This window comes from Centruroides sculpturatus, unplaced genomic scaffold (genome assembly GCF_000671375.1).
Source record: "Centruroides sculpturatus isolate CEXI.00-Female unplaced genomic scaffold, Cexi_2.0 scaffold1282, whole genome shotgun sequence".
In the NCBI taxonomy this organism is placed as follows: domain Eukaryota; kingdom Metazoa; phylum Arthropoda; class Arachnida; order Scorpiones; family Buthidae; genus Centruroides; species Centruroides sculpturatus.
This window is the reverse complement of record NW_019385766.1, coordinates 147,887-168,355: the sequence shown is the minus strand read 5'-3', so window position 1 is coordinate 168,355 and position 20,469 is coordinate 147,887. Positions and strand designations below refer to the sequence as shown.

The 20,469-nt window shown below is 33.1% G+C and overlaps 1 protein-coding gene across 1 annotated transcript; it reads right to left on the bottom strand.

The window, feature by feature from the left end:
• Window positions 1-87: 87 nt before the first annotated feature.
• Window positions 88-20,253, bottom strand: LOC111641915. The gene is made up of 13 exons (XM_023388164.1): window positions 20,108-20,253; window positions 19,769-20,026; window positions 11,676-11,888; window positions 11,366-11,566; window positions 10,999-11,199; window positions 7,027-7,215; window positions 6,732-6,944; window positions 6,444-6,659; window positions 6,169-6,372; window positions 5,900-6,100; window positions 5,221-5,418; window positions 4,929-5,156; window positions 88-509 (listed from the first exon to the last, which is right to left on the bottom strand). The coding sequence occupies exons 1-13, from the start codon at window positions 20,154-20,156 to the stop codon at window positions 88-90; spliced, it is 2,793 nt and encodes a 930-aa protein (XP_023243932.1). The 5' UTR covers window positions 20,157-20,253.
• Between the last annotated feature and the right edge of the window lie 216 nt (window positions 20,254-20,469).

The window sequence follows — 20,469 nt, the reverse complement described above, 5'->3', positions numbered from 1 at the left end:
ACACACACACACACGTATATATGTGTGTGTGTGTGTGAGCCCGGATTTAGTAAACCTTTTTTGGCTATAACCTTTTTCGCATTACTTCTATANAGGATATGATACAGTGGATACTTCATTTGTATTTCCTCCTTCATTGTCATTATTTGTGACTTGGATATGTGTAGAGTCAATATTTTCTTGTGTTATTTCTGTAAAGACAACATTTGTAAATTCGCTAGAATCTACACTTGACTTAGTGAACAATTCACTTTTGGTTTTGTCTTCAATTTCATTGTTATCAGTCGTGACTTCACCATAATCATCGGTAATTCTGGTAGTTTCATCGAAAATTGAATTAGTTACAGTTTCTCTTTCAGAAACCGATTCTCTTGTAGTCATATCTTCGATACCAATATTATCTTTTGTAACTTTACTGGTAACTGGATAAGATGTTGTTATTTTTGTCTTAGTAGGCTCAATTGTAGTTGTTTTAATTTTCTCAATTGGTTTCTGTGTAGTTTTAATATCTGTAACAAATTAATTAAAATTATTAATTAAATTAAAATATAATCATCGTAAGTAAAACACACATACACACACTCACACACACACACACACGTATATATGTGTGTGTGTGTGTGAGCCCGGATTTAGTAAACCTTTTTTGGCTATAACCTTTTTCGCATTACTTCTATAAGATAAAACGAAATAACGCTTAAACTCATATGGGAAAATATCTTTTTTCCCCAACACTTAATAAAAAACTGGAAGGATATGATCATATCTTTCTCCGAATTCACTTCCTTTCAAAGATGACACATCTTCCTAACGTGTCACCCGGAAATAACGATCGAAATTCTACTATTGGCCGCGACGTATGATAATTCGTAATAAGGTCATGGTAAAAACCCTTAAAGGACCCCCTAATAAAAAAGGAGGGGATCGATGACAATCGGCGTTCGTTTGTCATCATCAACAGTTTGTCCTTTGTGTCCTCCTCCGATTTTTTTTGGATACAGCTTAAGTAGCCGTTGCTCATCCTTTGCCCTTCTCAAGACATCAAAAGATTTCCATCCTTTCGATTCATCGAAACTTCTTTCGAACCTTGCAGACCACGATTCGAGAATTGGGAACATCCCTGTATAACACGGTGTTTTCATAGCACGGGTTCACTCTAACACGGTTCGGGAATTGGGTAAAACCCTCGTACAACATGAAATGTAATAAAGGGTGCGTTCTTTTATACCTCCGCGTAACTCCGCGCGAGCATTTTAATTGTTTTCGTGGCTACTTTGAATGCTCTTTCAACAAATATTCAATTTAATGATTAAAATTTACAATTGGGACCCTTTTTTGCCTCTAAAAGCTCATTTTAGAACTATAAATTCTTCCATCACGATACTATCGATAGTGCGGGCGCAGCCATCTTTTTTCACCGTCGTTCCTAGCCTACAAACAGCAGCGCACTCCCGTTGCAGAGCGACTGTTATTAACGAACGCACCCAAAAACTATTACCAGTTGATGATGCTCATGCTGAGATCATCATATAGGGTATATATAGTACCTGCAAAGCATATGCGAAGCAGGTTAATTAAAAGAGGAGTACCTCAAGCCAGTAGCATTTAATGCTACAGGTCAGAGGGAGTGCTCCACTAAATGTATAGGGTATATATAGTATAATAATCCTCTGGTAAAATATTTACTTAAATAATAAATAAGTATTTTACCTAAAAATGAATAATAAATCCGATGTAAACAAGGATTTAACGGCATTTTTTTTATTTTTGGAACGTAACCTCCCTTTTCGTACTAGCTCTTTGTTTCGTATAACAGGGCAATTTTTTGGAACGTAACTCCCGTGTTATACGGGGTTACCTGTATATTAGAATTAATAGCGCAAAAATAGATACATTTGAATTAAAAAAAAAAACAAAGGAAATTGTAAGTTTGGACCAAGCATGCTTTAGTTAAACTTCTGTGAGTTTTTTCACTGATATTTTTATACTTTTCGACAACTTAAAATATTTACTTATTTGAATTGAATATCAATACTCACAAGAACTCTCTGCATAGATCTTATTCCTAATTTGGTTTAAAAGAAGAGAAAGTCATTTTCCTTGCTGTTCCCCATATGCTAATCCAGAGAGTTAAGTTCAAGTGATCAAGATGAGCTTTGTCCTCAATGGTTAATTCAAGTTCTCTCATAATCACCGAATCGACTCCTAACAGTACATAAAGCCTAACTCGAATCACCGCAAAGAATGGATAAAAATTATTTCCACTCCAAGTTTCCAACGACCTTCTAGCTCCACTGAATGTGCATTTTTTTAGGACCACGCCGAAGGACTCAGATATTCATCAGCCTTTCGTCCACCTTCAGAATTCTCACGCTCTTTCTGCGGAAATACGCAGCCGATGCACCTGCATATGTTAGGTGCCAGGAAGGATGCGATGTAAAAAATACAGTAGAACGTCGTTTATCCGAAAGTCGGTTATCCGAAAGAATTCCAATCGGCAAATTTAAATTTTCGTTAGTGCTGTGGCGCTGCAATCTTTGGCTATATCTTGAGCTACTCCAATATTTTTTTGGTTGGTGTGTATGTTTTAGCTGGCAGCACTGGCACTTTTGTGTGGTGTTTTTCTGAGGACTGTGTGGTGCCGAATCGAACGTTTTTAATACTAGATCAACTTCTAAAGTATATTTTTTTTGGTTTTTATATTTTTCAATATATTTATTTTGTTTGTACAAAATAAATAAATAATTTTTAACGATACAATAGCCACGATTATTATTTTAAAAAGTATACGTTAGGCTTAACATCGACGAAAATTCAACGCGAAGCGACACGCAATGGAGAAAAATTTCAACACGAGATATGTTAATATATTTTTTCGTACGTAATCGGTTATCCGAAAAATAAGTTATCCGAACGACCCCAGTTCCCAATTGATTCGGATAAACGGCGTGCTACTGAACATAACTTCTTATGTAAATAAACTACAGTAGAGCCTCGATTATCCGACCCCCGATTAACCGCCACCTCGGTTAACCGACCGTCCTAGTCGGCAAATTTCAAATGTCCGCTAGTGATGTGGCGCTACAATATTTGGCTATGTCTCGGCTACTTTAATATTATTTTTACGTGTTTTAGCTGGCAACACTCATTCGACCATGAAAGGGAGCCAGTATTTAAACGAGGCTTAATTTTCTAATTTTTAACGATACAATAGCGACGATTATTATTTTAAAAAATTTTTGTTAGGCTTAACATCGATGAAAATTCAACGCGAAGTAGGTTAATAGCGATATACTAATATACTAATTACATGGGATATAATAATATACTACACTAATAATGGATTTTTTCATACTTTTCGGTTATCCGACTTTTCAATTATCCGACCAACCCCAGTCCCCAATTGGGTCGGATAATCGAGGCTCTACTGTAGTTTCAGAAGAAAGGTTCGAATACTAGTCACCTGTCTCCTTTCTTTTACTATCTTAAACTTGCCCACAAAAGAAGAATTACAATCACCTCCCTACGTGTCAATTCTCCCGAGGAAAAAACTGACTGGTATCAGACATCCTGACGTTTACCAATGCTCATTTATCCAAAGATAACATAGTGAGAAAAGTGAAATCCTTATATTTGATATTATACTCTTGTCTGTCATATTAGCATAATTGGTTCTTAGGCTTGTCATTAGAACTAAATCACTTATATTAGATCTTGAAACAATTTACTAAGTCGTTAATTAACGTCAATTGTGATTTAATTAAATCCATCATTATATAAGGAAAATTCATGGTGTCTACGTTTAAATAGACTACCCTCTAACTCTTGTGCCTCTCATAGCCTTAATCTTGTTGACAGTTCAGCTTGCTTGAAAACTATTGAATCCGCATGTAATTATTTTTTCAATTCTCTCAAATAACAGATTATTCTGCAAAGCATAATTGTAGTGGTTACCAGAAGCGAAGCACTTGAAATTGAAAAAGTACTGTCCAACCAGATGGATTGAAAACTTCAAAAAGACGTGATAAAACCATGAAAAAATTTTTTAGTTGCGAGAGATAGTCTAAAAGCGGCAACTGAAAGTTTTCAACTAACAAATAACATTTATATAAAATTGCCAATTCCAAACTTTTTGACATAACATGCCATCTTGACATTTCAGCGTGAAGACCCGCATCTATAAAGTTGTGCTTCTTGAACAAATTTTCATAAAAAAACTAAGCTTAAAAATCATGGGCGTCGGGCAATGAAGTGTTCCGGAATATATTTTAGAAAGAAATATTTCTTATGTAGGATCACAACATCGATCTCGTATCACCGGAGAATCAAACATGGCTAGTGTTCCAAAATTAAGTAAAAAACATCAATGTCGAACTAACGTCAAACTGGCTGCTTAACATTGGCTGTTTGACGAAAAATATGGCCGTGTGACAGTGCTTATACCATTTTAAAATAAACTTAACAGACACAGTTTCATTAAACTAAGAGAAATTCTTAGAAGTTTCGACTGTTTGGTGCCTCAAAAAGCAGACAAATGTCGGATACTATACAAAACTTATGTCACTCCTACAATGCATTTTTTAAACTCTTTCCTCACATAAAAACAGGGTAATTTCATATCCACCGTAGGTTCGGCCAGGACCACGATGGGGATGGTACCGGCATATCCGAAACAGACCAACCCATAAAAAAGTACAGACGTCTGCTAAATCCGGAATCCATTAAACACAGGTTTCACTATAGTTAAATTGTCAAGTTTTCTAAAGATATATTTTCTAGAATATTTATTACGTAATAGGCGATTAAATTAAATAAAAAATTTAAGATTTATAAATTCAATTATTAATTTTAGTTTTTAAGTCTTTACGTGCCGATTAATACAAAATAATTAATATTATTATTTTATCAACTGATGTATTCCTACTTACTTTTAGGATCTTTTCGAGCTCCACAATCCACCTTATCCCAGCGATCGCAGTCCTGTCGTCTAACGTCGTATAGTTGCCCATCAGGACATTTTTTTATTTGATATTTTTTATTAGAGCAATGGTAGTATAATGTACAGTCTGGATGAGGATGATTTCCTCTAGTGGTCGGACATTTATAATGTTTCTCAAACGAACCTTCTTCAGAACTAGAACTAGAACTAGAAGAATCTACAAAAGACGAAAGACATGTTAGCACATGACAGAATGAAATTTTTAAGTGAGATAGACCAACCATCTATTCGCGCTCCGCAATCCACTCGATAATCGGATTCACATTCTCCTCGGCCTACATCAAATAGTTGACCTCCACGACATTTCTTTTCCACTGCTAGGCCATTGAAACAAGCATAATATCTTTTACAATCCAAAGGATGTGGATAATTTCCACTTGCAGTTGGGCACTTTACTTCATTATCGTCTACATCATTTTCTGAAAATAAATGCATAAATAATTACAATTAAAATCTACAATCAATTATAACATAACAAGAATTCAACTTGATTTTTACGAAATTATTTACAATAGTTAATGATTATTTCATGTAATTGATAAAACTGCAAAAAATAAAGACCTAAAATAAAAAGTATTTTCTATTAATTGTTTTTTTATTGTTATTTTTCGCCTTGTGCATCAAAAGGGCTTTTTCTCAAACCCATAGTGAGTTCGATCAGCCTCTCAATGTGGCGGCCGGATGGTGAGAGATAAGACCTGACATATCCGGCACAAACCGCAATTATACAATTATAAATGTACAATAATTATAACTATCACTTTCATTCCAAAAAACAACTGTCAGTGGGTTTATACAGGTATTTCAGGAAACAATGATAGAAATGAAATGTGTCCGGATTTTAGAAAAACTACAGAAGACGACTCATATATAGCTAAAATTAAAAAACAGAATTCTCACCTTTGTTATTAGGTCTTTCACCACAATCAACTCGATAACTTCTTTCACAGTCACCTCTCTCTACATCGTATAGCTGACCAGATGGACAGACTTTTAAGGTAGCTCTCCCCCGACTACAGGAATAGTAGCGACTACAATCCTCAGAATTTGGATAATTCCCTTTTGACGTCGGGCATTCAAAATGTTGATGATCGGAGACACCTGAATAAACATTTATGATCGAATTATTCTAAATAATACACAAAATAGACAAAAAGTAAATAATTTACCTTCTGGATCGAATCGATCACCACAGTCTACTTTGTAATGTTTCTCACACTTTTTCTTACTTGCATCAAATAATTTGCCTTTTGAACAACTCTTGAATGTCCATTTCCTATTGTCACATTCGTAGTAAGTGCTGCAATTTGTGTCATCTGGATAACGCCCACGAGAGGAAGGACAGGTAAAACCCTGCTTATCGTCATCTTTATCTGTAATGATTAAAATTTAAAACTTTCCGATAAAAATGAAGTTTTAATAAATTAAAATTTTGTTCTCTTACCTTTGTCCTCTCTGTCTCCACAGTCGACTAGAGATTTAGAATAGCATCTTCTTCGGAACACATCCCAAAATCTACCATGATAACATCTTCTGAAGGAAGGACGTCCATGCCAACAATTGTAATAATAACCGCAATGGGAGAAGTGATGAAAGAATCCTCGTGCACGTGGACACCACCGATAACGGTACCGATAACGATCGTGTCTATCGTTAACATCTAAAAGCAATTATATATTATAAATTCATACAATTAAATCTAATTCAACCATTTTATTTTTGTTCAATTTACCCAAAGGATTAATTGAGCGTTTACAATCTACTGATCTTTCATTAGCACATCTCAATTTAAAAGTGTCGAACATTTGACCTTCCGGGCAGCTATCTAAAGTGGCGGTGCCATTATGACAATTATAATATGATCTGCAATCATCAGGATGAGCATAATAACCATTGAGTCTGGGACAGTCAAAATCTACCTCATCCGATATCTCACTTTCATCTTCTGAAAAAAGAAAACAAAAAATAAATAAATACACTAGATAATACAGTAAAACTCGTCAAGAAAATTATAAAATATTATATACCGTAGGGATTGAATCTGGCTCCGCAATCCACCGTCTCCGCCTCCATACAACCTTCTGAAGTATCAAACAGTTGTTGAGATGGACAACTTTCCAAGTGTGGCCGACCAGCCGTACAAGAATAATATAAACTGCAATCGTGTTCGGCAATGTAATTTCCATTCTTTTTTGAAGGACAGTCGAATTCTTTCTCTGAAATATTAATAAAAAACAGTTAAAACTTTACATTTTGTTTAGTGTAAAGCAGTTTTGGAATTTATTATAAATAATCTGTTTTAGCATCGTGAATATGCAGCTAGTATAGCGACAAGTATTAGTTATTATATTTGTCGGCGTATAAGATCCATTTTTTTGTTTCATGTGTTGTAGTCGGGACCAGAGGTTTTCCTAATAATTTTAGTCTAAAATATAGAAATAGACATCTCTCCCGTACAAATTGAGTGAGATGCCTAGTGAATTTAATAGAGAGATGCGTACTTTTTCTGAAATATTATATTACGAAAATTAAATTTATTAATTTTAGAATGCTTTTGAATATAAAAGAAAGCAAACTGATGCCAATAGCGGAAAATGAGCTGAATAGGACTTAATTCTTCCATCTGAAACAGTGCGTACTAATCGTCTTCATTACTATCAAGCAAGCAAACAATTTAACATTTCATATCGTATTATTTGCAGAAGAGTTAAAGACAGTAATTTACCAAAGCGAGCTCTTGAATCAAATTGAAGGCAATGTTAGGTATCCAAAATGAAAAAAAAATGGACGTAGGAAACATATTACAGAGCATTGTGTGTATGTAGAAAATACAAAAAGTGCAAAATGTTAATTAAATTAAATGTTAAATAAAATAGGCAACTCTCCCGGGAGACGGAATGCTACTTGCCCAAAACGGACAAGCAGCATTTCTTTGCTACCACTCTGTTACGTCCAGTTTTTATTTAACTTTGTTCACTTTTATTAAAAGACAACTCTAGGCTGTATATGCGTTTTATATTTATTTCTTCTAAGTCCAGAGTTAAGCGAGTTATATGCGTTTATAAAAACTATAGGTGTCTCACTCGTTTTTACTCTATAATATATTTTCACACACTAATTCTACGAAAATTACAGTACTTTATTTTTCAATAAAGAATATTAGAAGTGTACATGTTTTTGATGCCTAGAAAATGAGGTGCGACTTATAAGCCGGCAAATACGGTAAAGAAAAGTAGTCTGAACAAATGCGATTAGTTTTAATTTTTGTATTTAATTATTCACTTTTAAATAAAAACATTGTTAACGATTTAAAGCAACATCTCCAAATACAATATTAAGTATCATATTATAGGAGACTGATATTATAAAATCAATTTTACTTTCTAATTAAATATTCTTTACGAAAATTATTTATTCGCTATCATATCATTGACAATTTTAAACAGTAAATATTGGGAAGTTAATAACTAATAATGAAATATTCCAAAAAACATTCATTAATAAAATAACAAAAGTGCATATTTTATCAACCTTTTGGGAAATTTCTATTAAATAATCGACATTGCCCTTGAATTTTATTGATAAATATTGATAGAACTGTTATATCGAGAGATACAGTAACAATGTCATCTATTTCTGATTAACTAATATCGTTGTGACCTGTGATGAGTCATGGTTTCATTATTTTGATCCGACAACAAAAATAAAGAGTGCTCCATGAAAGTATCTCATTAGCTATGACCAAAAAATGGTCTAAAGTGCAACCGAGTACAGGCAAAGTTATGCATATACAGTCGATCCCCCTATAAGATCATTGATTTTTCCGTTTTATCTGAATTACATGTTGTACGAGTCACTTAGATTTTACAAATATGTGAGCCGTTCACAGCCCGGCACACGTATTTGTAAAATCTAAGTGACTCGTACAACATGTAATTCAGATAAAACGGAAAAATCAATGATCTTATAGGGGGATCGACTGTATTGAATATTTTTTCAGAAAAATGATTTCATCTATACTCATTGTGTTTCGAGAGTTAAAACTCTGAAGAGAAGATTAATGTTTTCCAGTAACAACTGGCGAGCATTAGTCAGGGATCCTTAAGAATCAAATGAAGAGGAAAATCGCGAGAAGACGCCCTTAGTAGGCACAAAACCGTTGGATTCTCCATCACGATAACACCGTTCTATGCTTGTTTAATAAATCATTGTTGATCTGAACATCGAACTGATAGCTCATCCTCCTTACTCAGTTTGTAATTTGTTTTCTTTCCGAAAATAAATAAATAAATAAACAACAGCCGCGAGAGAGAAAGTCCAACAGTGATGAGAAGTTAATTAAACGCAACGATGGATATATTAAATAGCATGACCAAAAAGGGCCACAGAGATTTAGGGTTTCAAGATATTAATATTGATAGAATAAGTACACAGTGTAATTGAGCTGGAGAGAAAATATTTTGAAGAATAAATAAAGCGGTTTTGTTTGTGGTTATTATATTGTTTCTGTCGCTATCAGTCTGAAAACTTTTTGAATGATCTTCGTATTAAATGTAACTGATTAAATTTAAATACAAATTTCATATCCATGATGAATTATAAAAATACTTAAAATACTGACTTCAGTTACAAGATAAAAATACACTCGGTGTTTTTCTTCTCTAAAACAGCTGGAAATATCTCACATATACTATCATCAGTAAACAGTTTTGAATTCACCTTTGAAAGTCTTAAAAGAAAAAGTAAACGTGTATATTTTTTTATTCCATAAATATTTACAAGGAAAGAGTGAAAAATGAATTCTGTCTCTTTAACGTAGAAAAAAAGGGATGGTGCAGAAAAATGTGAGACACTGTCAGGTTGAAATTACTATAGATGCAATTTAATTACGAATATTTATTTACTTTTTTATTTTTCATGATCCTTTCTTCACGCAAATTCTTTCAAATCTGAATTTTTGTTGTTCTTACACTATACTAGACATTAACTTACCAGATTTTTAATGTTGATAATACAGCAATGAATACATATAATAACAATTTTAAGTGATAATTAATGTAGAAAATATATAAGATAAACATAATTAAACATTTAAAATATTTTAAAATTTCTTTCAGTTAAAATTAGATAAAGTACATTATTTAATTATCATTAAACACTTAAAATTAGCTGATCTGTTTTATTAATTAACATATCTTTCACTAATATAGATCTATTACTATTATTTGAAATTTAACTGTAATTGTAATTCATCGAAATGAAATATATAAACATAGAATATAATATAGTGTATAGTAGGCTCATATATAATGTAGTTTATAGCCTAATATATATATGATATAATAATGTAATACGGTAAATATAACGAAAAAACACTAATAATAGATAAATGTTTGATTACGAAAATTTAAATCTCATAAAATCTAAGATATAAATTAAGTTTAGTAAATTTTTATCATCATATTATAAAATATCTGAAAAATTTTGTAAACCTGAAGATATACGAGGAAATGTACAATTAAATTATTTTCAACACAAAATATAACAAAAATAAAGAAAATAAATGCAGGACATTTCATCAGTTTAATTAATATTTTATTGCAAATTTTTGGATTTAGATCACATTAAGTTTAATACCTAGACAAATTGTAATCATTTAATTCTTTATTAATAAGTTCAAATAATTTGTGTTATAATTTATAAAAAAAAACTGCATTAAAATGAAAACAATATTAAAAGTTTGGTTATTGTACCCTACCATTGTTATGTTTATCACGAAGTGTCAAGGGGGTGAATTAAAGGGGAGGAGCGGGATGTCTAGATTTCATAGTAACTTATATTTCCGCAGGTTCCTTGTGTGTAAATATAAAAAATTTGATAAAGACTGGCCAAAGAGTTTAGAAGTGTATAAAGAACGGATAGGCGAAGAGATAGCGACAGACATTATATTATATACAGACAGAAATTATTTGTAATTATGTTATGAAATTCATTCTTACCTATTGGTTTTTTTCGTTGACCGCAGTTGACTTTCTTCTCCTTGAAGCATCTTTGTTTTTTAGTATCAAATAGTTCACCCCAAGCACACGTTTTTAATTTAGGATGAAAAGCTTTGCACAAATAGTATTTATTGCATTCCTGAGGATGGGCAAATTCTCCTTCCGGAAAAGGGCAAACGAAATTATTTTTCTTCTCGGGCTCTATAATAAGAAAAGTATTTTATAGTCAATGAATATTTTTATTACATCTACTTATTTTTGATTTCTTATAAATTAGTCATGTTTAGTTATTATTAGATCAGAATAGTAAAATTTATATTTAGCTTTAGTGGAATAAATAATGAATAAGAATCGTGGTGCAACTTACCATAAGGATTTTTTCTATCTCCGCATGAAACTTTTTCGTGTGGCTGACATTTATGCTTTTTTTCATCAAATAGTTCTTCTCTGTGACAATTATGTAATCTTGCTAATTTGTAATCGCAGGAGTAATACTTTGCGCAGTTATCTGAATGAGGAAAATTACCACTATCTTTAGGGCACGTAAAATTTGTTTCGGAATCCGGATCTAAAGTATTAAATAGAGAAATTACAAATTAGTTTTATATCCTTTAAATTCAATAAAGACTTTTTAAAATATAGAATAAAAATGTAGAATATGTAGGCTATATTTTTACCATAAGGATTTTTTTTACTGCCGCAATGAACTTTGCTTTCTGGTTCGCATTTATTTTTCTTGGGATGAAACAAAGTATTTTTTGAGCATGATTTCAATTCAGCTTTTCCCGATTTGCACTTATAATAGTGAGAACAATCAGTAGGATGCGGAAATTTTCCCTCTCGTTTTACACATACAGAATCTTGCTCTTCTTTTGATTCCGAAGAAGAATCTGAAAGATCAAATGATGTACTTTATTAATGCGATTTTGATATATGCGGTAGCATTGAGAAATTAATTAACTGCGTTAATCATGGTAAAAGGATACTCCTGTATAAATATATACATGTATATACAGTATATACAGTAACATAAAATATACACTATATATTTTATGTTATACCCTTTTTTATAGCTTGTACTCTCTATTTTTGATAGTCTGTGGGCGCCGCTGCCACAAGTATCCTCTTTTCATTGGGTCATGCACTTTCTTCAAATCCACAAATGCTGCTGCAAAAACTCTCTTGTTCACACTCAAGTACTTTTCAGCAATCATTCGCAATCCAAAGATTTGATCAATACAATTCTTTCTCGCTACAAACTTACACTGAGCATTCCAGATGTTCTCCCTAGTAATTCTCATCACTCTTTCCACTAGAACTCAAACAAATATCTTTTCTGAAACGCTTAGCATACTTATTTCTCTGTAATTCTTACATTCTGCATTGTTGCCTTTCCTTTATAAAGCACAACGATAAAAGCATCTCTCCAATCATTCGGTACCTACCGTTTCTCCCAGCACAGGTAAAAAAGATTCGTCAGATATATCAACAACATATCATAGTCATATTTTAACATTTCAGCACATACTCTATATATGTACTCCATCCTCATTCTCAGCTTTTCCCAATTTTTAATTTGTAAATTGCTCTTCTTACTTCTTGTATGCTGATCTCCTCACATCCATGATCATCTTCATTCTCAGGCATCGTAACCTCACATTTAGCATCTCCTAAAAGCTCACTGAAAGACTCTCCATCTTCTCCACAACAGATCTTATCGTTTAGGGGAGATCGGGGCAACTTCGGCATGCGGGACAAGTTTGTCAAGCGCTTTTTTTTAAAAACAAATTAAAAGGAGACTTTGGTTATAGGTTAGGCAGTTGAGTTTTATTGGTGGCTTGTTGAGTGTAGTGTTTTTATTGTTCTCCAACAAGCGTAGTTGAATTATCAAGCAAATTTTCATTTTCGTTGAATTCCATATAATATTTTTTTTCCATTTATATTGAATTGGCAGGTTTTGTTATAATTCCATGATAACGAAAGTTACTTTTCCTGTTAGAAGGATGTAACTTCAACTTATTCACGTGGCCAGATCGTGGCTTGGCATTCTGTTCTCAGGGTTGTACTTAATGTTTCGAAATCATGACTAGCGGGGTAAGATCGGCAACATAAAGCCACATTAGAAGCAAAGGATAAAAATCAAACAGATGATAAATGAAAACATGTTTGCATTTGTTATTCATGTATATATGTCTTTGAACTTGCATTTCGTTGTAATAATATTAAATGGGTGTTGGATTTGTATTTCTTTGTTTTAATAGTGAATTCCAACTTATACATTGTTAATAACATAATTTTATATACGTGCCTATCTTGCCCCATTACTGTTGCCCCTATACCAGGGGCAACTTTAATAAAAATAATTAAAATAATTACAACTTTACAAAAAGAGAGAAGTTGCCGATCTTGCCCCTATACCCGGGGCAACTTCGTCAATTTCTCTCTTCTTGTAAAGTTGTAATTATTTTAATTCCAATAGACAATATGCAAAGCTTTTTTTTCAGTTTACAGCAGTATTTATTACACAAAATTTAAGTAAAGCTTAACATGCCGATCTTGCCCCGATCTCCCCTACGTTTTATGTATCCACATATGCACCACTACCTTTTACCTTTCTTTCATATATTGCCCCAAGCTTTTTGTCATCCTTAAATGCCACTTCAAATTTCTCTGCTCTTTCTTCCTCGACACGTTCTTTGCTCTCTATCACAATTTCCTAACATTTGTGGTTATACTCTCTGTACTCATCCTTACTCTCACCATTCAAATATCTCAGTTACACTTCTTGTTTTCTCCTTACAGCTTCAGCAACCTCTTCATTCCACCACGCAGTTCCTCTGGTGCAACAGGCAAGTGCACCACACGGTAAGCGGAGATTGTGGCTAACACACCCTTCTTCATAGCATTCCACAGATTTTCAGGGTTTTATCTAACATCAATACTCAGCTCATCGAAGATCATACACTGTATATCAGCTCATTAAGTATCATATATTGTATATCAGCTCATCAAATAAGAAGGATGTATCAACATACACACTCTCTCTATACTGTAATTTTTGTTCCTTCGTGCATTCTACTTTCACATGTTCTAATATTTTCCTTTCGTTGTGTTTCCTTTGTACCGCTATCCATTCATGCTCTTTTGCTGCAGTGTTCTATTCTCCCATATGTACTGTACATATGGATTGACTAATGCGAAAAGAACGTATTGGATATAAACAAATCTTTTGCAGCACATAGTTCAATCAGGTGCTCACCATTGTCATTCACTCTATCAAAACCATATCTGCCACATATGGTCACAAATGTCCATCACACACACTTAGATGCGCATTCATACCGTATCACCTAACAACATAATCGTTTCAGTTGTCTTGCATTGGCTCAAGACATCTAGCAAAACACTTCCGAATTCATCCTTTTCTTCAATCGTACTGAACTTAACTGGAACGTACACACCAACACACAGTAACCTTATACAGTACACCATACTTTTATTCTCAACTAGACGATCCTATCATTAACGCACTCATAAGATTTAACAATCTTTCAGACGGGGACTAACGTTGAGGCTCAGTCCATGTTTCCCAAACTATTTGTAGAAACACAAGAAGATACACGTAAAAAGCCTTTCCACTCATTCAAGCACTTGCCCTTACGTTTCGTTTCAGACGCACTCAATACATCTACCTTTCCTTCACACATCACATCAACATTCCATACATTAAATTTCATCTCACGTTCAAGAGGCCTCTTTCCACTTTAGTCCATTTTTAACGAGATCTTTCTTTGCGGAGAGGAGTTGTCAATCTCCAACCTGTAGAACCAGGGGCCGTATTCTGGTCACTGTCTCTGGTCTCTCGCAAGCCGGTCGCTGATTGGCTAGTCATTTGGATTAGCCAATCAGCGACCGGCTTGCGAGAGACAGTGACCAGAATATGACCCCAGGTACTCTCTTAGTCTGATCTCTCACCTGCAACCTTTCCAGCGTGGCTTACCCTGCCAGCAGCCATGACTACTGTTAAGCTTTCAGGGTCACCGAGGCACTAAACCCCACCACCACGATAAGGAAAAATTGAGATACCAGGTGAGGAAAAATAAATAAAAGGTTTTTTAATTATTAATTATCTATTTACTTTATCTTACGAATATACAAATCAATTTTCTTTTCATTCAAAGTAATTTTGTAGAAATAAATTTCTAAATATAACAGGTAAAATGGTTTCAATAAAGAAGTTCAAAAAGTAAAGTTTTGTGTAATATATCATCATATAAACATTAAAACATCAAATTTTATTATAGTAAGTTAAATCGAGAACTCAAGGACTTAAGTCTCCCCATTGACACACACACAGAACGATAGGGAAAGGTGTGGCAAGATTAGAACGTTAAGGTTTGAAAAGTCATAACTCATAAGATGGTAACCACTTTAACGAGAACAATACTTTTTTTATTCTCGGCAACTACATTTGGTAATATATAATAAAAAATTTCATTTTTGAAAACAAGAAAATTTAATATTTTAAAATTATACGTAAATGCACCATCTTGGCCCACCCATAGGGTAAGACGGGGATATTATTTTTATATACAAGAAGGACAAATTAAAATTGTTAAACTGTCGTTTTCCTCAATATTGGCACAAGAACAACGCGCCCATTTATCACTGCGGCTACATTTATTATTATTTTCCGAGTAAATAAATATAAAAGTTTGAACTTACTCGTATTTGCTTTACCAGACGATACTGTCACTTCGCGCACGCTCAGTTTCGCTATTTTGTTAGCAGACGATATTTTTTCCCGTGGAAAAAAATTTTATTTCCATTTTTATTTCACATTTTATTTCTTGTTAAGATAATATTTAAATTTTAAAAATGTTTTTATAAATAAAATAAAACGTAAAAACATAAATAATAAAGTAATACAGTATATACCGTATAAATTTATTACAGTTAGATATGATTTAAAAGTGGAATATTTCATTTTCTATAAAAAGATCATTTTTAAAATTATTATTTTATATATTCGAAAAGGTGATATAGAATTATCAATGACAACGAATTTAAAACTAGTTCGCTGCTCTATATTGCGGTGCCTCTAGCCAGCGGCAGAATTCGTGGCCAATCTTGGGCAAAATGGGGTACCCCGTCTTGCCCCCACCATCTTGCCCCAACGTGCGCTTTACCCCGGCAAACACGGGTCAACTTTATTTCAAAACTAAACAATTTCGGTCTTAAAGGTTACTTCAAATACCATAATATCTTCATCTAAAAGGTAATGTAAAAGTTCACAATAATACTTACTTTGTAGAAACTTTGTAGCGGGCGTAAAGTTAGATGAAATATTGCTTAAACGTAAAAAATTGTCTTACTTCCAAACAAAGAGAGCGATTCGGACATTCTGTTGTCTCGCCATCCCTTTTGAGTTTGGCATTTAGTTCCCCAAATAAGAGCTAGATGAAAGTGCGTTAACCACAAATAAACAGACGTCCCCGTCTTACCCCGTGGCCCCATCTTGCACCACCTTCCCCTACTAAACTTTATTTGTTCGAACTTCAAAACGTTGTTTTTAAAACATTTGTGATGGTAAGGATAGTTCAACGGACCATCCGCAATATATGCCTAATCGTCGCGGACATTTTAATAAAAGGTACAGTACTTATTAATTATCCAAACACTATTGAGTTTGGGTGTTTCTGGATTCGTTGCTGGATTACGTTCTACTTTGTAATAAACACGAAACCGTTTTCCTTTGGGTATTTGAGTAATGAATATTGGCTTCATCCTTATTCTGGAAATAACTATAGATATAATTTCTTACTACTGATATAAGTAAAATTCGATNATGGGCTAAAATTAAAAATAAAATAATAAAAACTTACTCCGTGAAATAAAATGTGTGGTGGATGTACAGTACATACCCGGTACAAAATATTCTTTAATTATATTAATAATATACTTTTAAAGAAAATTATAATTAAATATAGCTTTGTAAAGAAACGTGCATAAAAATAACATAAAATATTCTTTACTTTTTAAATTTTAAAACAATCCACTTATTCAAATAGCTCCCTACCAGTGCCTAATGGATGGAATCAGACTGTCCTGGTGGGTGCACGCACGCGGTCTACCAAATTCCCGGGGTGCCGATACCGGTCGATGTCAAATGCCTGTTTTGTCGCATCACTAGTATACCTCAAAGGACGCGACAGGGCCGTTGTAGATTTTAAACATTTCTCACCATAGTTGTAAAAATCTTAATATGTTAAACTTAGTAGTCTTTTGTTTTCTAACTAAATTCGTTTTAGGACCAGGTGTTGTCCACGGAAATTTCTGGAAATGTCCAAAATTTACAACTGTTCGGTCACTCTCGTCGAACTGGAAAAATTTCTGTCTTTATTACATTAAAATAATACGAAGAAATCAGTCTCCACTGTACTCGGCTATAGATTGGGTCGGTTAAGCTTTTGTTTGTAATATTCCGGCTCTTTCGTCAGGGTTTTGTTTACGTCCCCAATTCCCTAATCGCTTAATTATTTAACTACTACTTAAGTAGAAATAAGTCGAAACCGGTTTCTTTGTACTCGAATATTTGTAGTCTCGGGAAAAAGTGGTAAGACAAATTTTTAGGACAAACGGATACATAAATCGTAAATTTAAGAAAAATAAATTCTACAGCTTTTTCTGTACCTGGCGAATCTGTCATTCATTAAATTTAGTCGTAAATGACGCTGTCGATGTAACGGTTAATTTTTTAACATTATACAAGAATTGTACACGTTTTTTTTTTTTTTTTCTACATCCCCTTAAAGATGGGATGTACGAAATCGTAATATCACCGATTTAACATCGAAATCCGTAAGTAATATAAAATCGGAGAGCGGAATAAATATATCAAATATTTTAATGGATTTTTAAAACTCCTGTCTTCTATACAGAACTATCGTAAAATCTTATACCAGCAAATTCTTATCGGCAATGTTCCCTCTAATATTTTTTGTAGATGAGCGGAACATATACTTCTCTGAGCAAAAAAAATTTTTGCTGAGCAGATTCTGAGTAAAAAATTTTTGCCTAAAAAAATTAAAACAATTAATTGTAGAGATTAAAATTCNAAAGGTGATATAGAATTATCAATGACAACGAATTTAAAACTAGTTCGCTGCTCTATATTGCGGTGCCTCTAGCCAGCGGCAGAATTCGTGGCCAATCTTGGGCAAAATGGGGTACCCCGTCTTGCCCCCACCATCTTGCCCCAACGTGCGCTTTACCCCGGCAAACACGGGTCAACTTTATTTCAAAACTAAACAATTTCGGTCTTAAAGGTTACTTCAAATACCATAATATCTTCATCTAAAAGGTAATGTAAAACTTCGCAATAATACTTACTTTGTAGAAACTTTGTAGCGGGCGTAAAGTTAGATGAAATATTGCTTAAACGTAAAAAATTGTCTTACTTCCAAACAAAGAGAGCGATTCGGACATTCTGTTGTCTCGCCATCCCTTTTGAGTTTGGCATTTAGTTCCCCAAATAAGAGCTAGATGAAAGTGCGTTAACCACAAATAAACAGACGTCCCCGTCTTACCCCGTGGCCCCATCTTGCACCACCTTCCCCTACTAAACTTTATTTGTTCGAACTTCAAAACGTTGTTTTTAAAACATTTGTGATGGTAAGGATAGTTCAACGGACCATCCGCAATATATGCCTAATCGTCGCGGACATTTTAATAAAAGGTACAGTACTTATTAATTATCCAAACACTATTGAGTTTGGGTGTTTCTGGATTCGTTGCTGGATTACGTTCTACTTTGTAATAAACACGAAACCGTTTTCCTTTGGGTATTTGAGTAATGAATATTGGCTTCATCCTTATTCTGGAAATAACTATAGATATAATTTCTTACTACTGATATAAGTAAAATTCGATAGTAATGAAGCTTCAGGCTGTTCTGTGTTTTTATAAAATAGATTTCACCTACTTGCTGTTATCATATTCCTTTGAATGTGACTTCATCACGCGGAGAAATAAGCAAAGAATAAAGAAAGATATCGAGCAAAGAAATAAGATAACAAAAAAGCGATATTTGTCATTTTATGGACAGAGTGAGGCATAGGATAAAGAAGAGATAAAGAAGATCTTAAAAAAACGTACAAGTATCTAGCATATTGGTGCGTACAACGCAGGAAAATGGAGGCTGCACTTAAATTATTATGTAGTAAAATTGGAAGAGATTTTCGTCCAGCCATAACCAACTTAGGATGATAAAGAAAGATATATTATTTATTCTTTTATCAGGGATTACCGGGTGGCCGAAGCGGTAAAGAATGTCATCTTTAACCTCTCGTTTCGCTTTGAATATGATTTTACAATAAAAATAACTAAGCACAACTGAATTTAAAATATTTTTTTTACTTTTGAAACATTAGTTAACTTATTTAATTATATTAAACAGAAAATGCTTTAAATCTTATCTGTTGTAAAATATCAAAATTTAATAGCCGTTATTAATGCATAGCGAAACACTTTTTCCCCGAATATTTTAAACTGTTTATTTATCGGATCTGTCTGGTTTGTTCCATTGTTTTTCGTAAGATGTTTTTAATTACATTCAATAAAATCGATTATTTTTCCGACTCTTTGGTAGAAAGTAAAAGAAATATTTAAATTTGTAAACTATTTATTATTATTTAGCATAAAACTACTTTTTATGTTAAGAGATCATACTGAAAACTGCTAAATTGTATTTGTTAAGAAAAAAACAAACCTGTATCATCGAAAATCTTTCTCTTCTTACAATCGACTTCGTGTTTTGGTAAGCATTTTGACTTCTTCTCGTCAAATAATTTGCCCGAAGGACAAATTTCGTCTTTCTTTTTCTTACAATCGTAATATTTTCTGCAGTCTTTCTCGTCTGCAATTTTTATTCCGCTATATCTGCAGGCATAATGTTTCCAGGCAATGTCTCTTTTTGAAGTTTTCTGGTCTAAAAAGGTTTCTTCTTCTTGTATCAGACATTTTCCTCCTAAAATAAATTCAAATAAGTTTAATTTGATACGCAATCGTTTCAATCGCAAATCGCCGAGACAAAGTTCAAACTTCTTACCTATAACCAAAACGAAAGAAATGACGGCGATAATAATGTTTGCCTTCATCTCGGAGCAAAAGAAAGAAATCGACTATCCATTCGTTATTTATCCAATTATTTATCCGACGATGACGCTTTATTGTCGATCTAATAGTGATTATTAATGTTAATTATATTTATCTAATTGACGTCAAAAACGGAATTTATTATCGTATCCTGTTGGAAGATAAAAGTTATATTATCTTAAGTTTGCACTCATCAAGAATCTTCTCACAGGTTTATCATTTTTTTCTTTTTAATTATTTGAAATGTTTCTACTGTAAATTTCTATCATTTTTGTAATGTGTCAGTAAATTTTATTATTACTTTTCAGATTTAAA